This window comes from Phaenicophaeus curvirostris, chromosome 12, assembly GCF_032191515.1.
Source record: "Phaenicophaeus curvirostris isolate KB17595 chromosome 12, BPBGC_Pcur_1.0, whole genome shotgun sequence".
NCBI classification, from domain to species: domain Eukaryota; kingdom Metazoa; phylum Chordata; class Aves; order Cuculiformes; family Cuculidae; genus Phaenicophaeus; species Phaenicophaeus curvirostris.
Window position 1 is genome coordinate 2,887,804 of NC_091403.1, and position 22,329 is coordinate 2,910,132.

The 22,329-nt window shown below is 41.5% G+C and overlaps 1 protein-coding gene across 2 annotated transcripts in view; it reads left to right on the plus strand.

The window, feature by feature from the left end:
- Positions 1 to 22,329, plus strand: part of TLN2 (talin 2) — a 94,198-nt gene that overhangs the window by 42,650 nt on the left and 29,219 nt on the right. For both annotated transcript variants that reach the window (XR_011338314.1, XM_069867073.1), the window contains exons 28-43: positions 284 to 403; positions 1,416 to 1,613; positions 3,721 to 3,860; positions 7,280 to 7,373; positions 10,601 to 10,690; positions 11,427 to 11,549; positions 12,513 to 12,656; positions 12,846 to 13,007; positions 14,522 to 14,662; positions 15,806 to 15,987; positions 17,055 to 17,187; positions 17,613 to 17,714; positions 18,003 to 18,173; positions 19,653 to 19,799; positions 20,504 to 20,605; positions 21,955 to 22,074. Coding sequence is in view for 1 of the 2 variants with exons in the window: in XM_069867073.1 (XP_069723174.1) it covers positions 284 to 403; positions 1,416 to 1,613; positions 3,721 to 3,860; positions 7,280 to 7,373; positions 10,601 to 10,690; positions 11,427 to 11,549; positions 12,513 to 12,656; positions 12,846 to 13,007; positions 14,522 to 14,662; positions 15,806 to 15,987; positions 17,055 to 17,187; positions 17,613 to 17,714; positions 18,003 to 18,173; positions 19,653 to 19,799; positions 20,504 to 20,605; positions 21,955 to 22,074 (2,169 nt within the window). In the remaining variant the exon portion in view is untranslated. The remainder of the gene's footprint in view (positions 1 to 283; positions 404 to 1,415; positions 1,614 to 3,720; positions 3,861 to 7,279; positions 7,374 to 10,600; positions 10,691 to 11,426; positions 11,550 to 12,512; positions 12,657 to 12,845; positions 13,008 to 14,521; positions 14,663 to 15,805; positions 15,988 to 17,054; positions 17,188 to 17,612; positions 17,715 to 18,002; positions 18,174 to 19,652; positions 19,800 to 20,503; positions 20,606 to 21,954; positions 22,075 to 22,329) is intronic.

Sequence of the window (22,329 nt, forward strand, 5' to 3'; positions counted from 1 at the left end):
GGTAGCTTCAAAGGATTTCTATGATTAGTACGTTGTTAACTTCAGGGACATTCCCTTATCTGCAGTGCTGCAGCCTTTATCGCAGGTGCCAGGAGCTGTTGTGGAGCAGCACTGGCCTATGAAATGGGTGAGTGTAAGTCATGACTGCTGCTAGACTACAAACCCCAAAAATGGTCTTGTTAGAGTCAGAAAGTAGGAGTTGCTGGCTATAGAATGTGCCTTCTGTTGAATAAATGACCACTTAAGCCTTTCTCGGTGTGGATTGTTCATTGATGTGTTGTAGGTGGCAAAAGCAGTGTCTCATTCCTTGAATAACTGCGTGAATTGTCTGCCTGGACAAAAGGATGTGGACGTGGCCTTGAAGAGCATCGGGGAATCTAGCAAGAAGCTCCTTGTTGATTCGGTGAGATGTTTTTTTAACATAGAGATACATTTCAGAGAACCAAAAAGCACGTCTGGCTTCCCCACATGTCAAATTATTATGTAGTAAATGTGCCCTAAGTCCACTTCATATAAATTTTGTTCAAGTTTATGCAGCTGCTACTTTGGCTGAAATGCTGTTCTTCTAGTTTATGGGAAAGGTAAAATGTGTCTTTGGCTTACAAAGGCAGCATTAAAGTTGTAGTAGATTGCCATTAGTTTGATCTTTTGAAAATGCCAACTGTGACTTAATTTTGAAGAGTACGAAAATTGGAAAATTATAATCCATCTCCCACCTAGAAGTGATGAATTCAGTTTAAGGGTAAGGTCAGTCAAAAAGTGTTTGGTGCATCTGTGGTTCTTTTGTGAGAGAAGAATTGTTATATTTCTGTTTAACTGCATCCATGCCAAAAAAAAAAAACCCTTTGTGCACTGGTAATTTGCCAGAAGGTTATATGATTGGAACAAGTTTTTTTCTGCACCTGCCAATGATCCGCCTACCTGGAGAATGGAGGAGGAATTGTGTTTTGTTATTTGTGCAATGCCTCTCCAGGTCAGGAGTTTAGGGTCGTTGTGAAGAGCTCTCAATGCTGTGTATTGTTCTGGAAATCTTGTTTGTGGTACGGAATGATGACTTGGAGACCAAAATTCTCCAATTTTTGCCTGCTGAGTTCATCACCTCTAATTTAGTTGACCATAAAGTGGCTATTGTCACGTCTGTCCCTTGAAAGTCTTACATACTTGTCTGACCCTTGAAAGAAATAGTGAGACTAAGGCTACTGGTTGATTTCTGGTTGCTAGCTGTCCTGTAGTTGGACTCTTCTGCATTCAGAACTGAATCACTAGCAGTCCAAGTTGCAAAACTGTGTTCTAGCTTGTATGCGGAGCTCACAACTGTATTGCATTTGATGTTCTTGAATTGTGTATAACTTGTGAGTTGTGAAGAATTGGTGTGACGTGACAGACTATAAAATACAGCACTTGGTCTCTTACAGCTGCCTCCAAGTTCTAAGTCATTTCAAGAAGCTCAGAGTGAACTGAACCAGGCAGCAGCAGACCTGAATCAGTCAGCAGGAGAAGTTGTCCATGCTACACGGGGCCAAAGTGGGGAATTGGCTGCAGCCTCTGGAAAATTCAGTGATGATTTTGATGAATTTCTCGATGCTGGTATTGAAATGGCTGGCCAAGCACAAGTGAGTGTTTATGTTGCTAATTGGGATTAAATGTAGTCTTGGGCACAGTACCTGGCAGTGTAGTGTCTTGGTTATCTTGTGGCTTAGTACAACATGCTGCTGTAAGCCTATCCAAATATGACTGGTGGTGTTTGTTGTGAAGCAGTTATCCATAACTGGTTAGCCAGAGTGAAGTCAACTCAGCATTTGCATTTCACGCAGGATACTGGTATTTGTTCCTGTACCCAGTCAGAAATATGACTTCATACTCCTCAGTCTGGTTTGAGCTGTTAACTACTTTGAGCTGTATATCTGAAGACACAAAGATGATCTGAGCCTCTCAAAGCTTATGGAAAGGATTGCTTCTGTTTTGGTAGAACTACCATGAAGCACTGTTCAAAATTTAGCGCCTTTGCTAATTATCAAATGTTTTAAGTAGAGGGAGGAAAAGATGCATTTAAAATCTATGATTGATATTGCTCTATGGTGCCTGCTGGTGTGGACCTGCTAGAGAGTGGAGCAAACATTTGAAGAGGGATTGCTAAAATGCTATGGGTCTGACAGCAAGTACTTGGACTTCTGTTTAGTGATTTAAAATCTGGCAGAGTTCTATTTTGATGAACTTGTTAACAGTCAGGGGTGTTGTTACGTATTACCTAGCTTATTCCCAGTAGTCTAGGGACACATTTGAAGTTGGAGACATCTCCTTCATTTTCTCTTACTGGGTTTACATGTACTGAATTAAACTAATTGGTCATTTGGAGATAATGTAGTTACAAGTGTTAGCATATAAAAAAGGGTCAGGTACCAGGAAAGCTACGATGACTTGCAGAAAAAAGAATCTCCAGGCTGTTTTGCCCTGATTGGTAGGAGGAACTTGCAAAACTAAGTAATGATTGCTGAAAGAAAACAAGCTAGCAAGTCCTGAGTGTGCCAAGCCTTCAAGTCATTTATGAAGTGTCTCTGTAGAGCAGATTCTTTGTAGATAGAGCTGAGCAGAGAGATCTGACAATGACTGCTGATTTTTCTTCATCAGAACCTAATCATTTGGGTTCCAGCTCCCTGAAGTGAGCCAGGCCCCAGATCCTACCCAAATTAGGTACCTGACTATTTCTTCAGCCGTGGGCCTCATTGACTTTTAGAATCTTTTGTTTGAGGCAATTCAGCGAAGGCAAAGGTAGAAATGATACTGCAAATACCAACTTGAAAAGAGGATTCCGGCTGGTGATGACATTGCGGCTCTTGCTGGTTTGCTTATCCTGCTGACGTAGGGAATGATAACCATCTTAGTTGCTATGACTGATCTTTCAAAAGAGAATGATTTCTATCTTTGTCTAGATATTTAGCCTGGACAGAAGCAATACCCGTTATTTTGGAGACCCAGGAAAATGGGGGGGCTAGGGAGGAATCAGAATGTAAATACAGAGTAAAACCTATTCATATCAGCTGAGTAATATGCAACTTCTCTACATAAAAACCTAAGCAGACTGTCAACAATCAGCATTTCTGCATTTCTGCTGATTGTTGACAGAAGAATCTAGACACAGCTATTTGCTGTGATAATGCAGTGCTGCCCTGGAAGTCTGTGTATACGAGGTTTTCATTTTAAAGCAGTGGCTTAAAATGAGTAATGGAACATCCAGGTCAGAACATTTACCCAAGCAGATTTGTAGAAAAGTATGTTCTTGGTATAAAGGACTTTCTGGAGGAATCTTTCTGTGTGAGTAATTCCAGTTAGATGCTAGGGAGCGTGTAGGTTACAGAGGATGCTACAATACAGCGTATGGTGGCTGAATAATGTGAATCAGTTGTGCCAGGCAGAGACGCGTGAGAGTCTTGACAACAAAAGCGTTTTTCAACAACTAGTAAAGTTTCTCCGTTAATCGTTTGTGAATACTGCCATTGTTAGAAACCAGGCTATTTGTTATATGGGTTTCTTTTTTTCTGATCTAAGTGAAGCCAGAGGCACCTGGATGAGGAGCGGGTTTGCTCCATGGCCCTCTCTAGACTGAGGTTCCCTGTTTGCTAGTGATTTTGCGTGAATAAACAACCAGGGTTTCTGAATGTGGTTTTAGCACATTTTTATTGCAGGCTCTGTGCTTAATGTTATGCTACTGTGGCTTTGCAGACAAAAGAGGACCAGATTCAAGTAATAGGAAACCTCAAGAGCATCTCTATGGCTTCCAGCAAGCTGTTACTTGCTGCCAAGTCTCTCTCTGTTGATCCTGGAGCTCCTAATGCCAAGAACCTCTTAGCAGCAGCAGCAAGGTAAGGATGGGTTGCTTGGTTTAGGGTTTCCTAAGATATTTGGAATGGAATGGTTGGACTCGATGATCCGGTGGGTCTCTTCAACCTGGTTATTCCATGATTCTATGATTCTATGATTTGCTTTTCTCTGTGATACTTACAATGCATTTATATGTTTTTCTGTTATTGACAGTTAATTGAGTGGTTGGAACCTGCAGTTCTATTTAAATGAAAGTAGGCAGAAGGCAAACTGGTATTTTGGAGTAGTTCCTTAACTGGTGTAAGTTGTTAACCCTTGTTGGAAATAGAACCAGCAGTTGAAGAGCCAGCCTTTTTTTTAAAGGAACTGGTGTGTTTTACCTACTGCTATTTTACCATCTGTGTTCTGGCAAGGCTGTAGCTAACAGCAAGCCTCTAAATCCCAAACAAAGAAGAGAAATTTAACATTCTTCTACAGAACATACTTAAATCGTATCATGGCTCCCTATCACTAGCAGTGTGTATGTGATCAGGAACACCTGAAAGGCGATACTTTTACTTTAGGTTTCTGTCAACCATACCCTCAATTTCCTCTTGCAGATGCTGTTTCTCAGTCAAGGTGCTCAGAGTTTATGTCAGAAATAACACCACATTTCAGTGTTTGACTGGATAACTGCCTCTCCTTCACTTTGTCAAATCCTTTTCACGGTTCTTTTCCCCAGATTAACTTTCCCCAGATATCAAACTGGAAGGGAGGACTGCTGAAGGACAGATAGGTATCACACTTAGAAATATTAACATTAAATCAGATCAAGTCTGAGATTGTGTAGATGTGACTTACAATACTGTCTTCCAAAATGTTTACAATTAGCCTAGAGAGGAAGTGAGTAAGTTAAGACTGTTAATTCCTTGGGGGTAATGTAGTTGATGTTTGTTGGAATCATCCCTTTCTAATAGCAGTAACTTTATTTTTAGAAAACAAATCCACTCCTTTAATAAAGGACTTCTTAAAGAAGTTATGCTGCTTTACTTTATCATATTTGTTTAAAAAAAAAATCCAACAGCCATCTTGTCTCCCTAGAAATAAATAGCTTCTAGGAAAGCTTCAGGTAATCAAAGGCGCCCTGCTTAAAAGTGAAGGGGTTGCATGAACTGTTATTATTGCCACAGCATCAGGCTGCTACAGATTTCTGCTTTAGGCTTGGAGCATTCCTGTCTGGAGTGTGGAGAAGCCAGGAATGTGGCAAGTCCAGTTAATTGTTAGTTTCTGCTAGTCTGATACTCCCTTTGTAGAAGCATGTGATTTAAAAAAAAAAAAAGAGACAAGCTATGTGGAGGCTTTAGGTATTCTCTTTGGCTCTGTATTTGTGTTAGTGTGTGCATGTGTGCACGCATGAATAAGACCTTACATAGGCATCGGATGGTCATGAAAAGTAAATACTGTATTGGTTTGTGATTAAGATGCTAAAGAGATACTGTATTTCCCTTCTCAAATACTCTGTGGCTGCTTGTGACAAGGTTACTGGGGCTTTGTTCTCTTTCCCTGCTATGATATGGTCAGGGTCAAGTATTTTTACTTTCTCTTCTCTCATTAAAACGAAAAAAGAGGCACAGCTTCCTTTACTTCCTGTTTACAAATGGCTTATCCTCTCATTTTTCTCTCATCTTCTCAAGTACTGTGATTAATCTTGTATTTTCTTTCCTTTCTTCTCCTTTTGTTCCAACTAGAATAGACACTCCAACTTTTTCAGTGGCTTTGGCCTCCTTGTAGAGGTGATTTTTTTGATAATATCAACATGATGGTTAAAGAAAAAAACCAAACTTGATAACAGTGTATAACTATATAGCAGGACTACGTGTGTGTAATACATTATGCCAGACAAGGCATAAGATGTAAATATAGAGTCCTAAAAGGCAGAAGAAGTTGGGAAAAATGGCTCCACAAGGACATTAAAGCTACTGGAAATGGTAGGAATGTCAGTTAAACAATATGGCTGTTAATTTCCATTCTTTTTGCCCTGGAATTAAACGTAAAACCTGATGTATATGTAATGAAGACATCCTCTTTCCTCTTGTAATTGTATGATATCATCCATCTTAGGTGATCACATTACTAATATTACCAATCATGTTACCAAGTGCCAGTTTTCTTAGAGCAAAAATAATCCCAGTGCAGAGTTTTCAAGGTCAGAGGAAATCACATTCTCCAACCACTCCCATTTCACTCATTTTCTAATTTGCCATGAGAAATAACTCAAAAAACATGCATTCCACTATAATATCACCATTCAAGATAAGTTTTTGCAAATTTGTGACAACACACCTATCTATAGAAAATGGTCTTTGATTAATTACAACGAATGGCAGACCTCTACTTCCTCTCCTGCAAAGCTGCCTCTTCTAGAAGCTTCCTGGGTGGTTAGTGGTTAGTCTGAAGTCAATGTAGTTAAAATCAATTTTGTTTACTATCAAAGCATTCAACAAGAACACAAACAGTGACTATATTGGATGTCAGATTCAGCCTGTACTTGAGCACCTATGAACTCATATGGACACGTAATGCTCAAGAATCTTATTCTTGGTGGATTTAAACATAAGGAAGCTGATGCACGTTGTCTCAGAGAATATCAACGTTTAGTTAAAGAGGAAAAAAGCTAACTTAATACCAGACTCTAGAAATACACAGCAGGATTAGATGGGTGTGTGTGTAGTACAGCGTGTCAGAGAAGATGTAATACTTCGCTAGCAAAGGGTATATGATACAGCTTTACGTTCAAAAAATTTTCAACATGCTGGCCATTTATTTCTGTGTGTTTTAAGGCTTCTAGGATGCTAGTTGAGAAATTATTCAGTAAATATTAGACCTGGAGAAGTGCTGAAATACCTTTTAGCAATGAAGTCATGTTATTGTGTTAGTGTAGTGGATTGACCTCGGGCTGCTGCCGGGTGGTGGTTTGCCCTTTCTTACCCATGTGCTCCCAGAGGTGCCCTGGCTTGGCTGCTGGGCTTAGCTGTGTCCTGCGCTGGATCTGGTGGAGCTGTGTGGGAGCTGGTGGACCTGTGTGGGAGCAGCTGTGTCTGGCATGAGGCACTCCCTGGCCTCCTCTCACGGCTGCAGCCAACACGTGCCACAGACACCCAGTGCGCTTGTTGCTGTGAAATGAAGCTTCTCTTCCTTCTGGACTAACTTCTCAATTGTTCACACTGAAGGGATAGATTTTCAGGTGTGGATTGCTGTCAAATGCTTTAGTTGAGTGTTTTTACTCCTGTGAAGCTTGCTGAAGAAGAGTCTGTGGGTGAACTGTTTAACATACAGTTAATCCCCAAATACTGAGAAGAAAAACTGTAATAAACCATCAAAATTCTAAACCTTTATGCAGTGTACAGTTAATGAAACAAAGGTTTAATAAGAAGAATAGTTTAACTTTAAAATATACCTTTTTTCCTTCTATTCTCCCCAGAGCTGTGACTGAGAGTATAAACCAGCTCATCACGCTGTGTACCCAGCAAGCTCCCGGGCAGAAGGAATGTGATAATGCACTCAGAGAACTGGAGGTATTACTGCATTTCAGAAATTGATATGAATAAAAATGGGCCCCAAATGTTTGTTTCCTTTGTTTTCTTTGTTTGATTAGCTGCTCTCACTGTCTTCTCGCTTAATATCTGTGGCAGAAGTTTTAAGTGCATGTGAGGTAAGCGTAGAACCTCTGTGAACATTCTGTAGTTTTGGCCAGAATAAAACTTGCTGCCCTGTCCCCATCACCTATTCCTTACCCCTCAAAAGGTGCAATTTAGTCCTTATTATTCATACTTACTCTGAATTAAGGAAGAATCGTGACCAGATGAATGTTCCCACTCCCAGCAGTACACTGGAGGGAGCAGCAGTATTTTTCTGCTCATAGAACGTTGTTATTGATTTGATATCACACTTTAGGGTGACGTTTATCATCTTTTACTCTGTCACTCCCTGCCATTTCTTAGTGTAGATTTTTGATGACTTGTATCTGCTTTGTCACAGCCAAGCTGATAGGACGAGTGTGTAAGTACAGGTCGTTGTAAGGTATGTTCTCATTCATGAGTGAAATGTTTGGCTGGCTAAATGGGTAGCAGGTCAGTCTAAGGCTGTGCACTGATCACAGACACAGCTGTTTGTAATAGTAGGAAATGGCATCATTTTAATTAAACTAAATGTTTGTTTGGTGTAAAGGTCAGAACATCAGGGAGGATTGGCCTGTGTAGCGAAGATAAAACACCTTCTAGCTTTTTGTTTCTACCACTTGGTATCTAAAGGATACAAAGATCGCTGGAGCGCATTCCAGGATATTGTAAGCTTTTTTAATATGCAAGCCCACTGTCCTCCTCCCAAAATATTGCCAGGAGTTTGCCTAGGAGCTGCTTTGTGTTTCTGAATTCTTAGCTTCTTGAGCTTAGAAGTTAAAGCGAGTGGCAGCGAGTACAAATAATGGAAGGAGCCAAATGGAAACTGAGGTGTAATGTAACGGCTGCCAGAAATCACTGCGGAATGGAGGGGCAGAGCAGGCAGGGGAATGAAATGCTGTTTCTCAGGGCTTCCTGAAAGACTTAGGAGGGGGGATCTCCAAAATAGCAGGGAAATGAAAGGTCAGAATTCCCTGCTAATTCGCAGAAAACTGAGAGCTTAGGGGAGAAATGTAGGGTAGAACAGCCTTAAGAAGCCATTGCAGAGGATTCTGTTCCAAAATCATGGCTTGTGTGGATTGCAGAGCCCTGGAAGGGCAGGAGGAACATCTGTAGCATCTTGAATATCAGGAAACAATTGCCTGAGAGGGACAGTAGCGAGAAAAGCCTGGGTGTAAGAAATCTGATTCATTTCTGAGAAAATAGAAACTGAGGCAAAACCATACAGCCCTGAAACGACACTGGAAACTGGTACCTTCGGTACTCTTCACTTGGTAAAAGAGTAGCTGGGTAGCCAAGCCCGAAGAGTTGTGGTGGATGGAGTTAAATCCTGTTGGTGGTCAGTCACAAGTGATGTTCCCCAGGGCTCAGTGTAGGGGCCAGCTCTGTTTAATATCTTTATGGATCATCTGGACAAGGGGGTCAAGTGCACCCTCAGTGAGTTTGCAGACAGCACCAAGTTGTGTGGGACTGTTGATCTGGTTAAGGGAAGGAAGTTTCTGCAGAGTGTGTCCGGAGAAGGGCACAAAAGCTGGGGGAGGGTCTGGAGAACCGTTCTTCCTAAGTCCTGTGTGGAGCAGCTGAAGGAGCCAGGGCTATTTAGTCCGGAGAAGAGGAGGCTGAGGGTATAGGCTGAGCAGTGTTAGATTAAGGGTTGGAGTCAATGATCTTAAAGGTCTTTTACAACCTAAATGAATGTGTGATTCTATTCTATCAAAGTGACCTAAGGAACATATCAAATTATGGGAAAAGCATTCTCAGTAGTCAGAACTTACAATTCACTTTCAGTCTCTCTTTACAATTATTAAGTTCTTATCTTTTCCCTTCATTTCCCCAATTCATCACCTACTGTTTCCAGTCTCCACAAGGCTTCTTAAAAGTACTAAAAAGTATTGATTTTATAGGAAGAGTGTGAGTCATCTGTGATTTGATAGACTCTAAGTATGCTCTGCCATCTTCCCTGGAGACTGGAAACCTGTGTTTAGAGAGGACCTTATTGTCTGACCTCTGATGAGATAGCTACGCTTGCTCAGAATTTCAGTTGAAAGGGTTAACGCAGGTGTTATAGCAAATATTTCAGTGGGAAGCTGTACTGTTTTGCTGTTCTCTTTCCTTATGTTCCAAGGGCTTCTGTCTCCATAGCAGTGCAAGTACTGCAGGAACGTCATTTTAAGAGGGCACACAACAATTGAAGACTTGCTGCAATGTCTGTGAGAACTGAGAAAGACGAGAGGCAACTGGAAACTGTTTTCTAGCTCTGACTTCTTCCTCGCATCACCTTGTTCTCACAGTTTAATTGCTGTAAGGCTTTAGTTAGACTGTAGCTTTTAAAAAGTAATAGCTGAACTGTTGAAAATATTGTAGGTGTATCTTAGGAGTTCAGTTATGAGAAAAGTTTAAGGGTTTAAAACTGTGCCTAGATTCCCTTCAGGTGGAAGGCAAACGTCACATACAGACATTAGTATCTTTCTATACTGACTGACTTCCCTTTCAAACAGAAAGATTAGAAGTATTCCTGCCTGATATTTGGCAGAAAATCATGTTCCTCCAAACTTGGAAAAACATAGCAGACTTTTTACGTACGAGAGAGTTAGTCTGCAGCATTTTACACCTTTTTACAAGTTTGGTTGTCTAAATGCACTGATTCTTCTCAATGGATGTGTGACTGACTCTTGCTTTGTTATTTCCATGAATCAGAATAATCTTGGAAAAAGTAATTAAAACCAACTAGTATGTGTAGTTTTCTGGTAGAGGGAGCGATGTTGGTGGAAACTGTTGACAGCAGCAGGAGGTAGGCAGGTGGCTGACTTGCACTTAGTTTGGTAGCCCTTTGTGTCTCTTAGACAGTACTCAATAAATGGTAGCTCTTTTTTCTATCACCCTTGTAATGCTATATATGACATTTAAAATAGTACTGAAAACATGTATTAGACTGTGGGCAACTAAGGAAAAAAACAGATTTAATGTGTACACATTGGCTCAGCAAGTGTGTAGTTTTGTTTGCTTGCCAGGGACAAAGTTGTAAGATAACTCTGGTATAAGCAGGATAGTTGTGATTGTCTGCGTTCTTCTCATCTCGGTATTTCTGGCTCTGTCAGTAATCAGAGTATCTTTCATTATTTCAGACAGTTAAAGGAATGCTGGATAACCCCAATGAACCTGTGAGCGATCTCTCATATTTTGATTGTATTGAAGGCGTAATGGAAAACTCCAAGGTAATTTCATTTTCCCATCTATGTGCCAGTTGTAAAGTGCATTTTGATTATCGGAAGTTTCCACATGCAAAACACACATGTGGGAAACATAGCACAGTATTTATAGCTAAAATGTATGCTGCATTCCTTGATAAACTCAAGCCAAGAGAGGTCTTTTAGAGACTATTTCAGGTTTTGGTCCCTTAGAAGGTCTGTTATCTTGGTGAGAAGTTTTTAATTAAGTGACTAGCATGCAGTGCTATTAATGTTTCCCCTCTCTCTTCCTGTCTTCCGTATTAGACAGGACATCGTACTTGTGTGATATATTTTCACTCCAGCTGTGTTAGAATGGGCCAAAGCATAAATGGGAGGCTTGCCACTGAGATATCATTATGCAAAACAACTTAGAGAAATATATGAGCAGTCCAGATAATCTGGCACATCAGGAAATCTGTGTGAAATCCCTTATGTTATTTTTGCTCACGCCGTGCTATGCATCTCTCTTGGAAGCTTTGCTTTTCGTGTCCTTATTATTTGATGTGTCAGAATTGTCTTCAAAAGGAGAAGTAAGTGCTTAATGGATGTTCATATCATCTTGCATCTAATGTTGTACTGCAGTCAAACCTTATTTTGAATATTATTTGGAAGCAAAGTCAAAGAGGTTGGTGGGTCAGAGTTGAATCAAGACCAGAAATCGCTGGCCTTTGAGTGGTAGGGAAGCATAGTGGGAAGATAACTTTGTTTTTTAATTTCTGAGGTTCTTGGAGAATCGATGGCAGGCATTTCCCAGAATGCAAAAACTGGAGATCTTTTAGTCTTTGGAGAATGTGTTGGGGTTGCATCTAAGGCACTTTGTGGCCTCACAGAGGCAGCAGCTCAGGTAAGCTACAGAAGTCCATAGAGTAAGTATATGTTTTTAATGTTTTTGAAAGCTCATGTTGTGGATGTTTAAATCTGAGGTTCACTTCCTTGTGACCGGACAAATGATGACCTTGTACTATGCAGCGTGCTCTGTACAGACACAGCCTACACTGCTGTCCATTGCAGAAGCAGCAGAGTTCAATAACATGCATATTTTTTAAGGAAGGGAAATAACATCCATAAGGCAACTTTTCTGAAGATAAAGCAAATGACAAAACTGAGTCATGTGAAATTCACTTTTGCAGATCAAGCTCTGAACTGTTGCATCATAGAGAAGTGCCCAAAACCCAGCTACAGTTAAAATGAATTAAAGGATCAAGTTTGATTTAGTTTGTAAAATTTCATAAGGAGCACTGCTAAATTTCAGATATTTCAAATAGTAAGCAACCTGTTGTAGCTGTTCAGAATAGCCTACATTCTTAAGTTTCTACAACAGTTAGAGACTGCAGCTGAACACTGTGTTTTCCCTGATCTGATAACTGGGTAACCTGAACTCTTGAGAGCTGGTAGAGCCTCTTCAGTCAAGGATTTGGGTGTGAGGGATCTTCCCCAAATGTGGAATGTCTCAGCACAGACAATCTCTTCCACATCTAGCCATGCGTTGCCTTACTGGCTTATCAAGTGATAGATAAATGTACCTGTAATGGAAATTCATCAAGAAATCTTCAAATATAATTTTGACAGCTCAGGCAATTCCTCCTTGTTGAGCGGCACGAAACTTTTCTTTAATTGAGAAAGGTAGCAAGTTTGGCTGCCAGACATCTGGAGCTGCAGCGAGATCAGCAGCTGCAGACCGGTTGGGTCCTACACTCGGCACTAATGCATTTGGGATGAGTTTGATTTCTAGATAATCTCTGACCACCGTGTGCTATGCCATATGGCAGACAGATTTAGCATTGTTTCTTCCTTTCTTCATTTCTAGGCTGCTTACCTGGTTGGCATCTCGGATCCAAACAGTCAAGCTGGTCAGCAGGGTCTCGTTGACCCGATTCAATTTGCCAGAGCAAATCAAGCAATCCAGATGGCTTGCCAGAATTTGGTAGACCCAGCAAGCAGCCCATCACAGGTAGTTCCGGAGGATTGCGCTCAGACTGTTGGTTTTAGGACTCGTGACTTCACTTTATTTGTGACCAAGCAAAGGAATTTTGGTTTGAAACTGCTGTATGGCTTTGCACTGCGACTTTGTAGAGCTAGAGCATGGTAGCTGTCACACTCCTCTGACAGTCTGCTTGTTTTGTGCCGTTTGTTTCTGCAGGTTTTATCAGCTGCCACAATTGTGGCCAAACACACTTCTGCTTTGTGCAACGCTTGTCGCATCGCTTCATCGAAGACAGCGAATCCTGTTGCCAAGAGACACTTCGTGCAGTCTGCCAAGGAAGTTGCAAACAGCACTGCTAACCTGGTTAAAACTATCAAGGTACAAATGCTGCTTCATCGTGCTTCCTTCTTCATTTATGGTTTTATTTTTTTTATTTTTTTCCTGTTGAGAGAGTATCAGAACAATTAGAAAGGTATTTTTACCTTCTGCTATCTGTATGGTTTAAGAAATTATTAATTACAGTTTTGAAGACCTGAACTGGAAAACACAGTGGTCTAACTGTGTTGTAGTGAGGTGGAAAGAACTGGGTGCTCTTAGCATTAGGAGAGGCAGCTGGCGCATTCTGTACGAGGTGTCTCTGTTGATGTACTTGATTAGCTCGCACCAGGAGATTTATTTGCAAACAAGTGAAGGTGAAGTTTTTTAATCATACAATCATAGAATAACCAGGTTGGAAGAGACCCACCGGATCATCGAGTCCAACCATTCCTATCAAACACTAACCCATGTCCCTTAGCACCTCGTCCACCCGTGCCTTAAACCCCTCCAGGGAAGGTGACTCAACCCCCTCCCTGGGCAGCCTCTGCCAGTGCCCAGTGACCCTTTCAGTGAAGAATTTTTTCCTAATGTCCAGCCTAAATCTCTCCTGGCGGAGCTTGAGGCCATTCCCTCTTGTCCTGTCCCCCGTCACTTGGGAGAAGAGGCCAGCACCCTCCTCTCTACAACCTCCTTTCAGGGAGTTGGAGAGAGCAATGAGGTCTCCCCTCAGCCTCCTGTTTTCAAGGCTACACAACCCCAGCTCTCTCAGCCGTTCCTCATGATGTAATGGTGTTACATCGCTCAATATCCAGGGGTTTTGGGAGGTATTTCTGACAGCTTTGCCATATTTGTAAGAGAAAAATAAAGAAGCAAATAGCACTGAGGACCAAAGAGAAGGTGTTTATGTTGCTGCTGTTCAGTAGTCTTCTGTTAATAGAAATCATTTAATTTCCAGATACCTGCCTGCAATTTGTCAGGAGGTAGCTTTTCCTCATGCAAGCAGAAATAATACTTGTTAAGCCATAGAAGACTCCTGATGGAAGCCATTAGCTCGTTTGCCACTGTAATTCTTTTAAAATAATTTTGCATGTAGGACTGGAAGGTCCTATCATGTTGCATCGAAGATCCTCCATATTGAAATCTTTCCTATGGACTATGAAAGAGATCAGAGATCAGTTGACTCTTGTGAAAAAGAAAGCAGTAAGTTATTGGTTTGCATAAAAAAAAAATCTTTTAAAAGATCAGCCTATAGGGAAGAACCCCCTTGTTAGCCACTTCCACCCTTTGGAACATGAGGTGCTGAGACATAATTTATGAAAGTCATCAGAGTGCAATGATGGAAAACCTTATTTCAGTCTTGTGAAGCAAAGCAGCAGCTTGAAGCTTAGGGTCAATTACCAGCTAAGTAGAGAAACACATGCTTGAAGGATCATGTTCTTTGCATCAGCCTTATTTGTGGAGGAACTTTCACGTGTCATAAGCACAAACCGCTTCAAAACTATGAAGAATTTAACCATTTTCTTTGAGTTTTGTGAAGAAACCCAGACAGAACTCAATCGTGATTTAATTTCCAGGCCCTGGATGGTGACTTTTCTGAAGAGAACCGCAACAAGTGTAGAATTGCTACTGCACCTTTGATAGAGGCTGTGGAAAATCTGACAGCATTTGCTTCAAATCCAGAATTTGTCAGCATACCAGCGCAAATCAGCACTGAGGTAAGGCAGGATGTTGCACTTCCACTCTCAAATAGCTGGAAATGTTGAATAAATCATGTGTCAGGAGAGAGGAAGTGAATGTAAAGACCTGACCTGAAATGTCTCTCTGTGTTCCTAGCAGTTCAGAGAGCATTCTGCTGTCTTTCACTTAACCTCTGACCTTGAATTTTGCGCAAGTAGGGTAAAAAATAATTAGGTTATGTTAAATGCTGCCATTCTCCTGTTAGCAAAGTGATAGACTGAAGGTGACTCGTGTCTTTTAGCTAGATTATTCCATATGATAAAATAATAAATATTCCTTTCTCCCTCAAGAGCAGCTTTAAAAAATGGGACCTAATTAGTTCTCAAAAGAATTCAAGGGACGTCACTGGCTATTTTCCCTTCCAAAAATGATGCAGTCATGATGACAAGAAGCAGGTTTTCTGGGAAGAATAACTTTCTGGGGCCTTCTGTATCTTTTCACTCTGAGTTCTTCCAACTTCAACCCCTGTAACTACAACAGAGTAGTATTTGAAGTAACTAATAGAGGGTTTTTTTCAGAGGAAAAAATAACAGCATAAATCCTTTAAGCGTCACAAAAGCTTCAAAGTAGAGGTCATGTGCAGTTAACTGACTCTCCAGCTGCTCCTTCCTGATTTTGACAGCCTCTGTTCCCTCTGGCAATATCAGATGATGCTGTACCTGTTGCAGTCTTAAAGTTGCGGGGCTGTAACTGAAATCTAAGCCTGTCCACCAGGCCTGTGGAGCCTGGTTTTACCAGATTAAAATAGATACACAGATTATGACCCAGTTAAGAGTTTTCTAGTCCAGTTGATTCTTGGTAAAAGAGGATGCTTTGTTGGATATTGCAAGATTTGTGACAAATAAAGTTTGTTTTCAATGATATCTTTATAGCTTACGGTTAGACAAGTGTCATTGTTCTCTCTAGTTTCTCAGCTGGGTGGTCCCTTTCTAAACTTGAAAAACATTTCTCAATATCTTACAGAGAAAACAGTTGGACTGTGTTTTTAGTACTATGTCTGTATTGAATATCCATGAATATAACAAGCTGTTAATCAAGCACGTTTTTAGGAGCAGAAAGTGTGGACGAACTCAATTAATTATTTAAATGTTCTTTGTGTTCTTGTACCTTTTTGACCACAGGGATCGCGAGCACAGGAACCAATTCTAGTTTCTGCTAAAACAATGTTGGAGAGTTCGTCTTTATTGATCAAAACTGCTCGTTCTCTGGCTATCAATCCAAAAGACCCTCCTACATGGTCTGTGCTAGCTGGGCATTCTCATACAGTTTCAGATTCTATCAAGAGTCTGATCACCTCAATCAGGTATGTCTTGTGTCCACATTTAAGCCATAATAATTGAGCAGCCATTCATAAAGAATAATACCATATAGCCATTAGCACTGTGGTATTGTTCACTAATGGAAATTATTCATTCTGTGATGCACGATATCTCCTCGGTTACGCTGGATGTTTAATCATAATTAATGACTGCAGCACTCTGCAGCATAGTGTTATCCTTTGTATCCTGTTCTCCTTCCCTTGTTCCATCTCCAATTCAGCTTAAGGTAAATGTAACATAAACCCACTGTAAAATCAAAAAAAAAAAGTAGCTACTATTACCTCCATCCAGGTCATGTACCAACATATATTGTGTGGAAAACAGCACCTTCTTAAGGCAGGGCAGACAGTATATAAATTACCTTTGCTGTCCATTCTTTACTATAGTCGTCTCAGTTTAGTTGCAGGAATGCTATGTCAAGAAGTGAATATTCTTTATTTTTTGGAGTAAGCCTGTCTGTCTTGTTCTTAATAAAAAATTTATAGTTCTATACTTAACCTCTTAATATGGATTAAATCAAAATGGTATGAAAACAGTGAGCCGAGGTAGGGATTACAGTTTTCTTGGTCTGTGATGATGATTGTACTGAAGTAGGAAACTGCGCATCAGCACAAAGCACTTGGATGGTAACCTTCATTAAAAGATAACTTGGACTGAATGTAACACCTAATGCCTAAGGAATTGTTTTCTGGGTCAGTCAGTTGCACTCTACGGAACCGGGAGTATTTTTCCTGGTGTCTGTTGCATTTACGTGTTGATGTTCGTTATTGGGCCAGTCTGGCCCTCCCAAGGAGGTGGAATTTGCACTTCTCTCCCGAGGCAATAATTGTTTTCTGTCTGCTCAATGAGAGGAGCAATATGTGTGTACAAAAGTGTGTGGAGTACTCTGTACATGCATCCAAATCCCATAGGTAAAACAAAGCCAGCTTTTGTCTTTGTTGCTCTCTTCCCATGTGCTTTATGTGTTGTCAGCTAATGAAGTAATCCTGTGGGCACTCATGAAAGAGCCTGCCTCCTTCCCACCTGCCTCGACTTACTCTCCGTCTTTCAGGGACAAGGCCCCGGGTCAGCGAGAATGTGATTTCTCCATTGATGGGATCAACAGATGCATCAGAGACATTGAGCAGGCCTCCCTTGCAGCCGTCAGTCAGAGCCTGGCCACCAGGGATGATATCTCAGTTGAGGTAAGTAAGATAGCACACGAAGAGAGAGTAATGCTGAGTGGCCTCCCTGATCCTCCTGATTTGCTTTCCGTTTGAAGATTTGGAGCTGAGCGCTCAGCACAATCTGTCAGCGAGGAGAGGAGTATTATTACTGTAGTCTTTTCTAGGCTAAATCACATCCCAGCCAAAGTGTATCACTTCTGGAAAGGCCTTTTCCAACCAAATGATCCTTTGATTCTATGAATGTTGCTGAAACGGGGTAAAGGGCAAAGGAGACAAAACGAGAAAGTGAGGAAAGCCACCGGCCTGGATTTCTGCATCCTAATGTAGTGGGTCATTTCAGCAGTATTCTGAGTCTATGGCTTGGTCTGAGGGTGATTGTTACGGAATGGTACCGCTCAATAAAGGAATAGCTGTGATGGTAACTGACAATTTCTCTATATCAGGCTTTACAGGAGCAGCTGACATCTGTTGTCCAGGAGATTGGCCACCTCATTGATCCTATAGCTACTGCAGCTCGGGGAGAGGCAGCTCAGCTTGGGCACAAGGTACTGCTAGCGATGCTTCTAAGTAGTCTGTGGCTTCTGTGAGAGCTTTGAAATTCATTTCACCTGACCTTGAGGGACCATGTGTCTCTAAGAGTGGAGGCACATGGCTTAACAAGGAATTAGAAGGTGAGGGGAAGTCAGAATCGCACACTGTACAACGCAGAAGTGCTGGGACAGTTTGCTGTTTGATCTCACCCACGGCCCAGTGGTAAACAGGGAATATGATTCCTCTCAGTTACAACTGAGAAATGGGGGTAATGCTTTCTGTGGTTGTTCTGGTTTTCTTAGGTAACGCAGCTGGCAAGTTACTTCGAACCTTTGGTTTTAGCTGCAGTTGGCGTGGCATCCAAAACACTAGATCATCAGCAGCAGATGACTGTCTTGGACCAGAGCAAGACGCTGGCAGAATCTGCCTTACAGATGCTGTATGCTGCCAAAGAAGGGGGAGGAAACCCCAAGGTAGGGCTGCCGTGTGTAACTGAGGGATTATTGCCTGACCTGCACCTCGTGCTTGCTCCCAGTGGGCAGCCAGCTCGGCCCCGGGGCTGTCACAGACTGCCCCATGCCATCCGAAAACTGCACTAGAGGATGTGCTCCTGCTGTGTATGCACATCACACCCGCTGCAGTGGCACCTTCCCCGTGGGGCTGCTCCCATTGTTTTATGGCACAATTCCTGATCCTTTGGCTGAGGGCTGCCTGCGCACACTGCTTCCTCTAGGGGCACGACAATTTCTACTGTGTCACTCAACACTTCTCTTTTCTGTGTCTCCTGCACCTATAATACAGCCAGTGCACACGACTCTTTTCCTCTGTAAAAAGCAAAAAAAGCTGTAAAAGGAAAGTCCCACGGATTTCTGGCACAAACCAAGCACCTTCATAGGAAGCTGCTGGCAGACATTGCTTTTCCTCAGCCGCGTTCCGTGTGCATCTACAGGGAGCCAGCATCACGCAGCACTTTTTCCTCTGGCACACTTCCATGTGTCCCTGTACAGAGCTGCCAGCACACCACACTTTTTCCTCTGCCACGCTCCTTTGTAGAGATCCACCAGTGCACAACGCTTTTTCCTGCCCGTGCTCTGTGTGCTATTTGCAGCTGCCAAGGTGCAGCAGTTTGTTCTCAGCTGCACTCTGCACACCCTCACAGAGAGCCAGCATCGCACAGCGTGTTTGTGCTCGCTCTGTGTGCCTCTATAGAGACACCGACACGCAGGGCTATTTCTCTGCTGTGCTTCCTGCCCCATTCTCTGAGGGGCGCTTGCATACCTCGCTCGTTATCACTCCCTTTTGTATGGTTTGGGTTTTTTAAGTTGTATTTGTTCTAGCGTTTGGGTTGGGCTTCTTTTCATATTTCTTTTATGAGCTTTTCGTGAATATTCAAATAGTTTTTTAAGTAGGTTTTCATTTGAAAATAGAAGATTTGGGTGATTTGGAATCTGTTTTTATTTACTGCTTTAGAAAAGTATTATTATGAAATAATTCCTTAGGAATGTTTTTCGTTGCAGTCTTTTTCAGCGATATTATATGATTATGAGAATGTTCTCTTCCGCTATACGGCAGGCTCTTGTTTTTATGCCCACAGGTGTCTTTTTTGATCATCTTATTTTGCTACAGAAGCAGACTGTTTCACTGTCTAATGTGTTATTTTTCCCTTCCTTTTTCTTTGTTGCTTCTCTTATATAGGAGTCATTTTTATAATTTTTTTTTTGGTAGAAAAGTTCCTGTTGCTTTTCTAAGTGTTTCCTATTTGATGTGTTTTCTTGTCTAAGCAAGATTTGTACCGTCAACATTACTGCTAGATTTAGCTTCTCATCTTTGACCTCAAAGCGGATTTTCAGAGCTGTTATTGCATTATCTTCATTAATTCTGTTTTTGATTCCTGTGTTGATTTGTGCAGAGAATGCTCTTTGATCTCCGTTTTCTCATTTTCTCCATTTCAGGCATCCCATACTCATGATGCCATCACTGAGGCTGCTCAACTGATGAAAGAGGCTGTGGATGACATCATGGTTACTTTAAATGAGGCTGCAAGCGAAGTTGGCATGGTTGGAGGGATGGTCGACTCCATAGCGGAGGCAATGAGCAAGGTGAGCATGGAAATCCAGACCCTCTTCATTTTGCACTTGGAAGCTGATCCACATTGTGGGGGGTTGAAGACCTGCTGCCGATTCACTTCAGCAATGCTTGATAGCGAACACGCTGTGACAGAAAGCCCCAAGATTCTTTGGTTTTGCAGATTGTGAAATCAAGCTGATGTGGGCAGTGGTGCTTGCATTAACAACCTACGCAGTATCTGTCAGGAGAATTACTACAAAATGTTTTTATTCGATACTTAACTGTCATCTTTGGTCAACTGGCCTTTTATTTTTGCTTCCTTTTCCTACTTATCTTTCACAGTAGTCTCCTAAATGGCATAGTTAAAGATGTGCAGGATTGAAGCCTTTAGCATCTAAAGGAATCTTACATTATCTTCTTGCAGGAACATTTAGTTTTGTAACTGTTGCACGTTCCTTTCTACATTAGCCAAGAACTACAGGTGGTTTGACCTTGTGTGAAACGTTGACCTTGTGCTCAGAAACTCTGCACTGTCAATTCTCTGCATCTTCCATGCTCTTAACGTGAGCTGAAGTATTTTCTGAGCTTCTCCATACATCCTTGTGCACTATCTTCACTGGCATGTTTTAAGAGAGAGGAGATTATAAAAGTTAATATATAGTAGAGCTTTATGATTGTGTGTGAAGTATCCTATTGGTTATCACATTACTATTTCTGCTGTTTGTCCCTCTTGCAGCTGGATGAAGGCACGCCTCCAGATCCCAAGGGAACGTTTGTTGATTACCAGACCACTGTGGTGAAATATTCTAAAGCCATTGCTGTAACAGCACAGGAAATGGTAAGATGCTTGGTTAGAACTAAGTATAACTTTTTCACAGTGCTGTGGAACTCTTTATAATGGTCATTTTCCATAACCTTATCTCTTTAGGGTTAATGGAGCCAAGAAAATCATGATTTTTGTCCATTTAATTCTGGGGTCTTGGTGGTGTGATGGTAGAGGTCACCCTTTGCAGGAAGAGTAACTGGATTGTGTTATGGTTCTTGTGCATAAAACCTTTTTATTTGACTCCTCTTCTGTGAAAACCAAAAAGATAACATTTCACCTAGGCACTTTTTTTATCGGTCTGTTGAACTGTCACTGAAATACCATCTGGTGTTCATTGATGACTTTGGGTCACCTTTTCACACTTATTGTTTCATTTAGCCTGTAAGATGCTGACAATTTCTTCAGGCCCCTGTAATAGTTACGAATGAGTGCAGATCAACATCCCAATTCGTTCTTTTCTTGCATTTCTGTGATTTACCTGGGTTTAACAAAAGAAGTAAGGATGCTTGTTGAATCGAGATTTTTCTGAACTCGTTTCCCAATAGTGCTTACTATAATGTGTTTGCCTTTTGAAGAGTACTTCCATTACTTGTTTGTTTTTAAGAGTGAAGAGGGGAGTATTTGTTTATGCTACAGGCAGAATTTTTTATAAAGTGGCTTGCTGTTGCAGTCAGGGCAGGTTGCTGATTCTGCTGTCTACAGAATTGCAGCTTATTGGCAAACAGTATAAATTTGTCTAAAACTAGTTTTACCCCAAGGATGGAATTCCATGGCTTTTACTAATATAAACTGGAGACAGAAGAATATCTTTGTTAAAAGGTAGGCTTTTTCCGAAGAGTGGTTTAGTTATTTATACTGATGTCCTATTGAGGCATTCCACATAGTCCTACCTGTTTCTTCTTGATCCTCTTCCCGTATCTCAGACACGTTTTGCATTGATCCTCAGTTTTTTTCCATTTTCGTGGTCCCGTGCCATGCTGAGACTGATGTGGGCTCACTCACCTTTGACAAAATGTGGTGGTTGTGACACACAAAACCTGCTTCCCTCCCCAGTCCGAGTAACTGTGTACCTGGCCCCTTGCCCAGCTGTGTCAAAGAGTGAATTACCAGCTCTAACTGCTGCTCCTCGATTACTCAGTATGTCGTGTGAGTGCCTGGTTACCGTGACTCTAATAAAGCATGTTCGCTTGAGTTTCCTCATGGAATTCTTACTGGAGAGCAGGTCTCTTACATGGCAAGCGGTTTACCCTGTTTCATCAGAGTGGCCAAACAAATGAGTGAGCTTCTGAGCTGGAGTGTATTAACCAATTATTCTCATGCCTGTCATTTTTCTTTTTCTCTTGCTTGTGTTCTTTTTTCAGATGACTAAGTCGGTTACTAACCCAGAAGAGCTGGGAGGACTTGCATCACAAATGACCAATGACTATGGGCATTTGGCTCTCCAGGGCCGAATGGCTGCAGCTACAGCAGAACCAGAGGAGGTCTGCAGTTTTTAGACCTCTTTATTCTCTGTACACGGTGGCATCGACATGGGTATTGTTTTACCATAGAGAATACAATAAACACAGAGCGAAGTAACAGGGAGTATTCACCTGACTTGGTTGCAGCGACACGCTTGTTTGTTCAGCCCTCCTGTTGCTCTCAATACGTGTGAATTGCCTATGGAGCAAGGATTTTCCTAGAAGTGCTATGAATCAGCAGATTTTTAACAACACTGAGGGACTATGTTAACATTT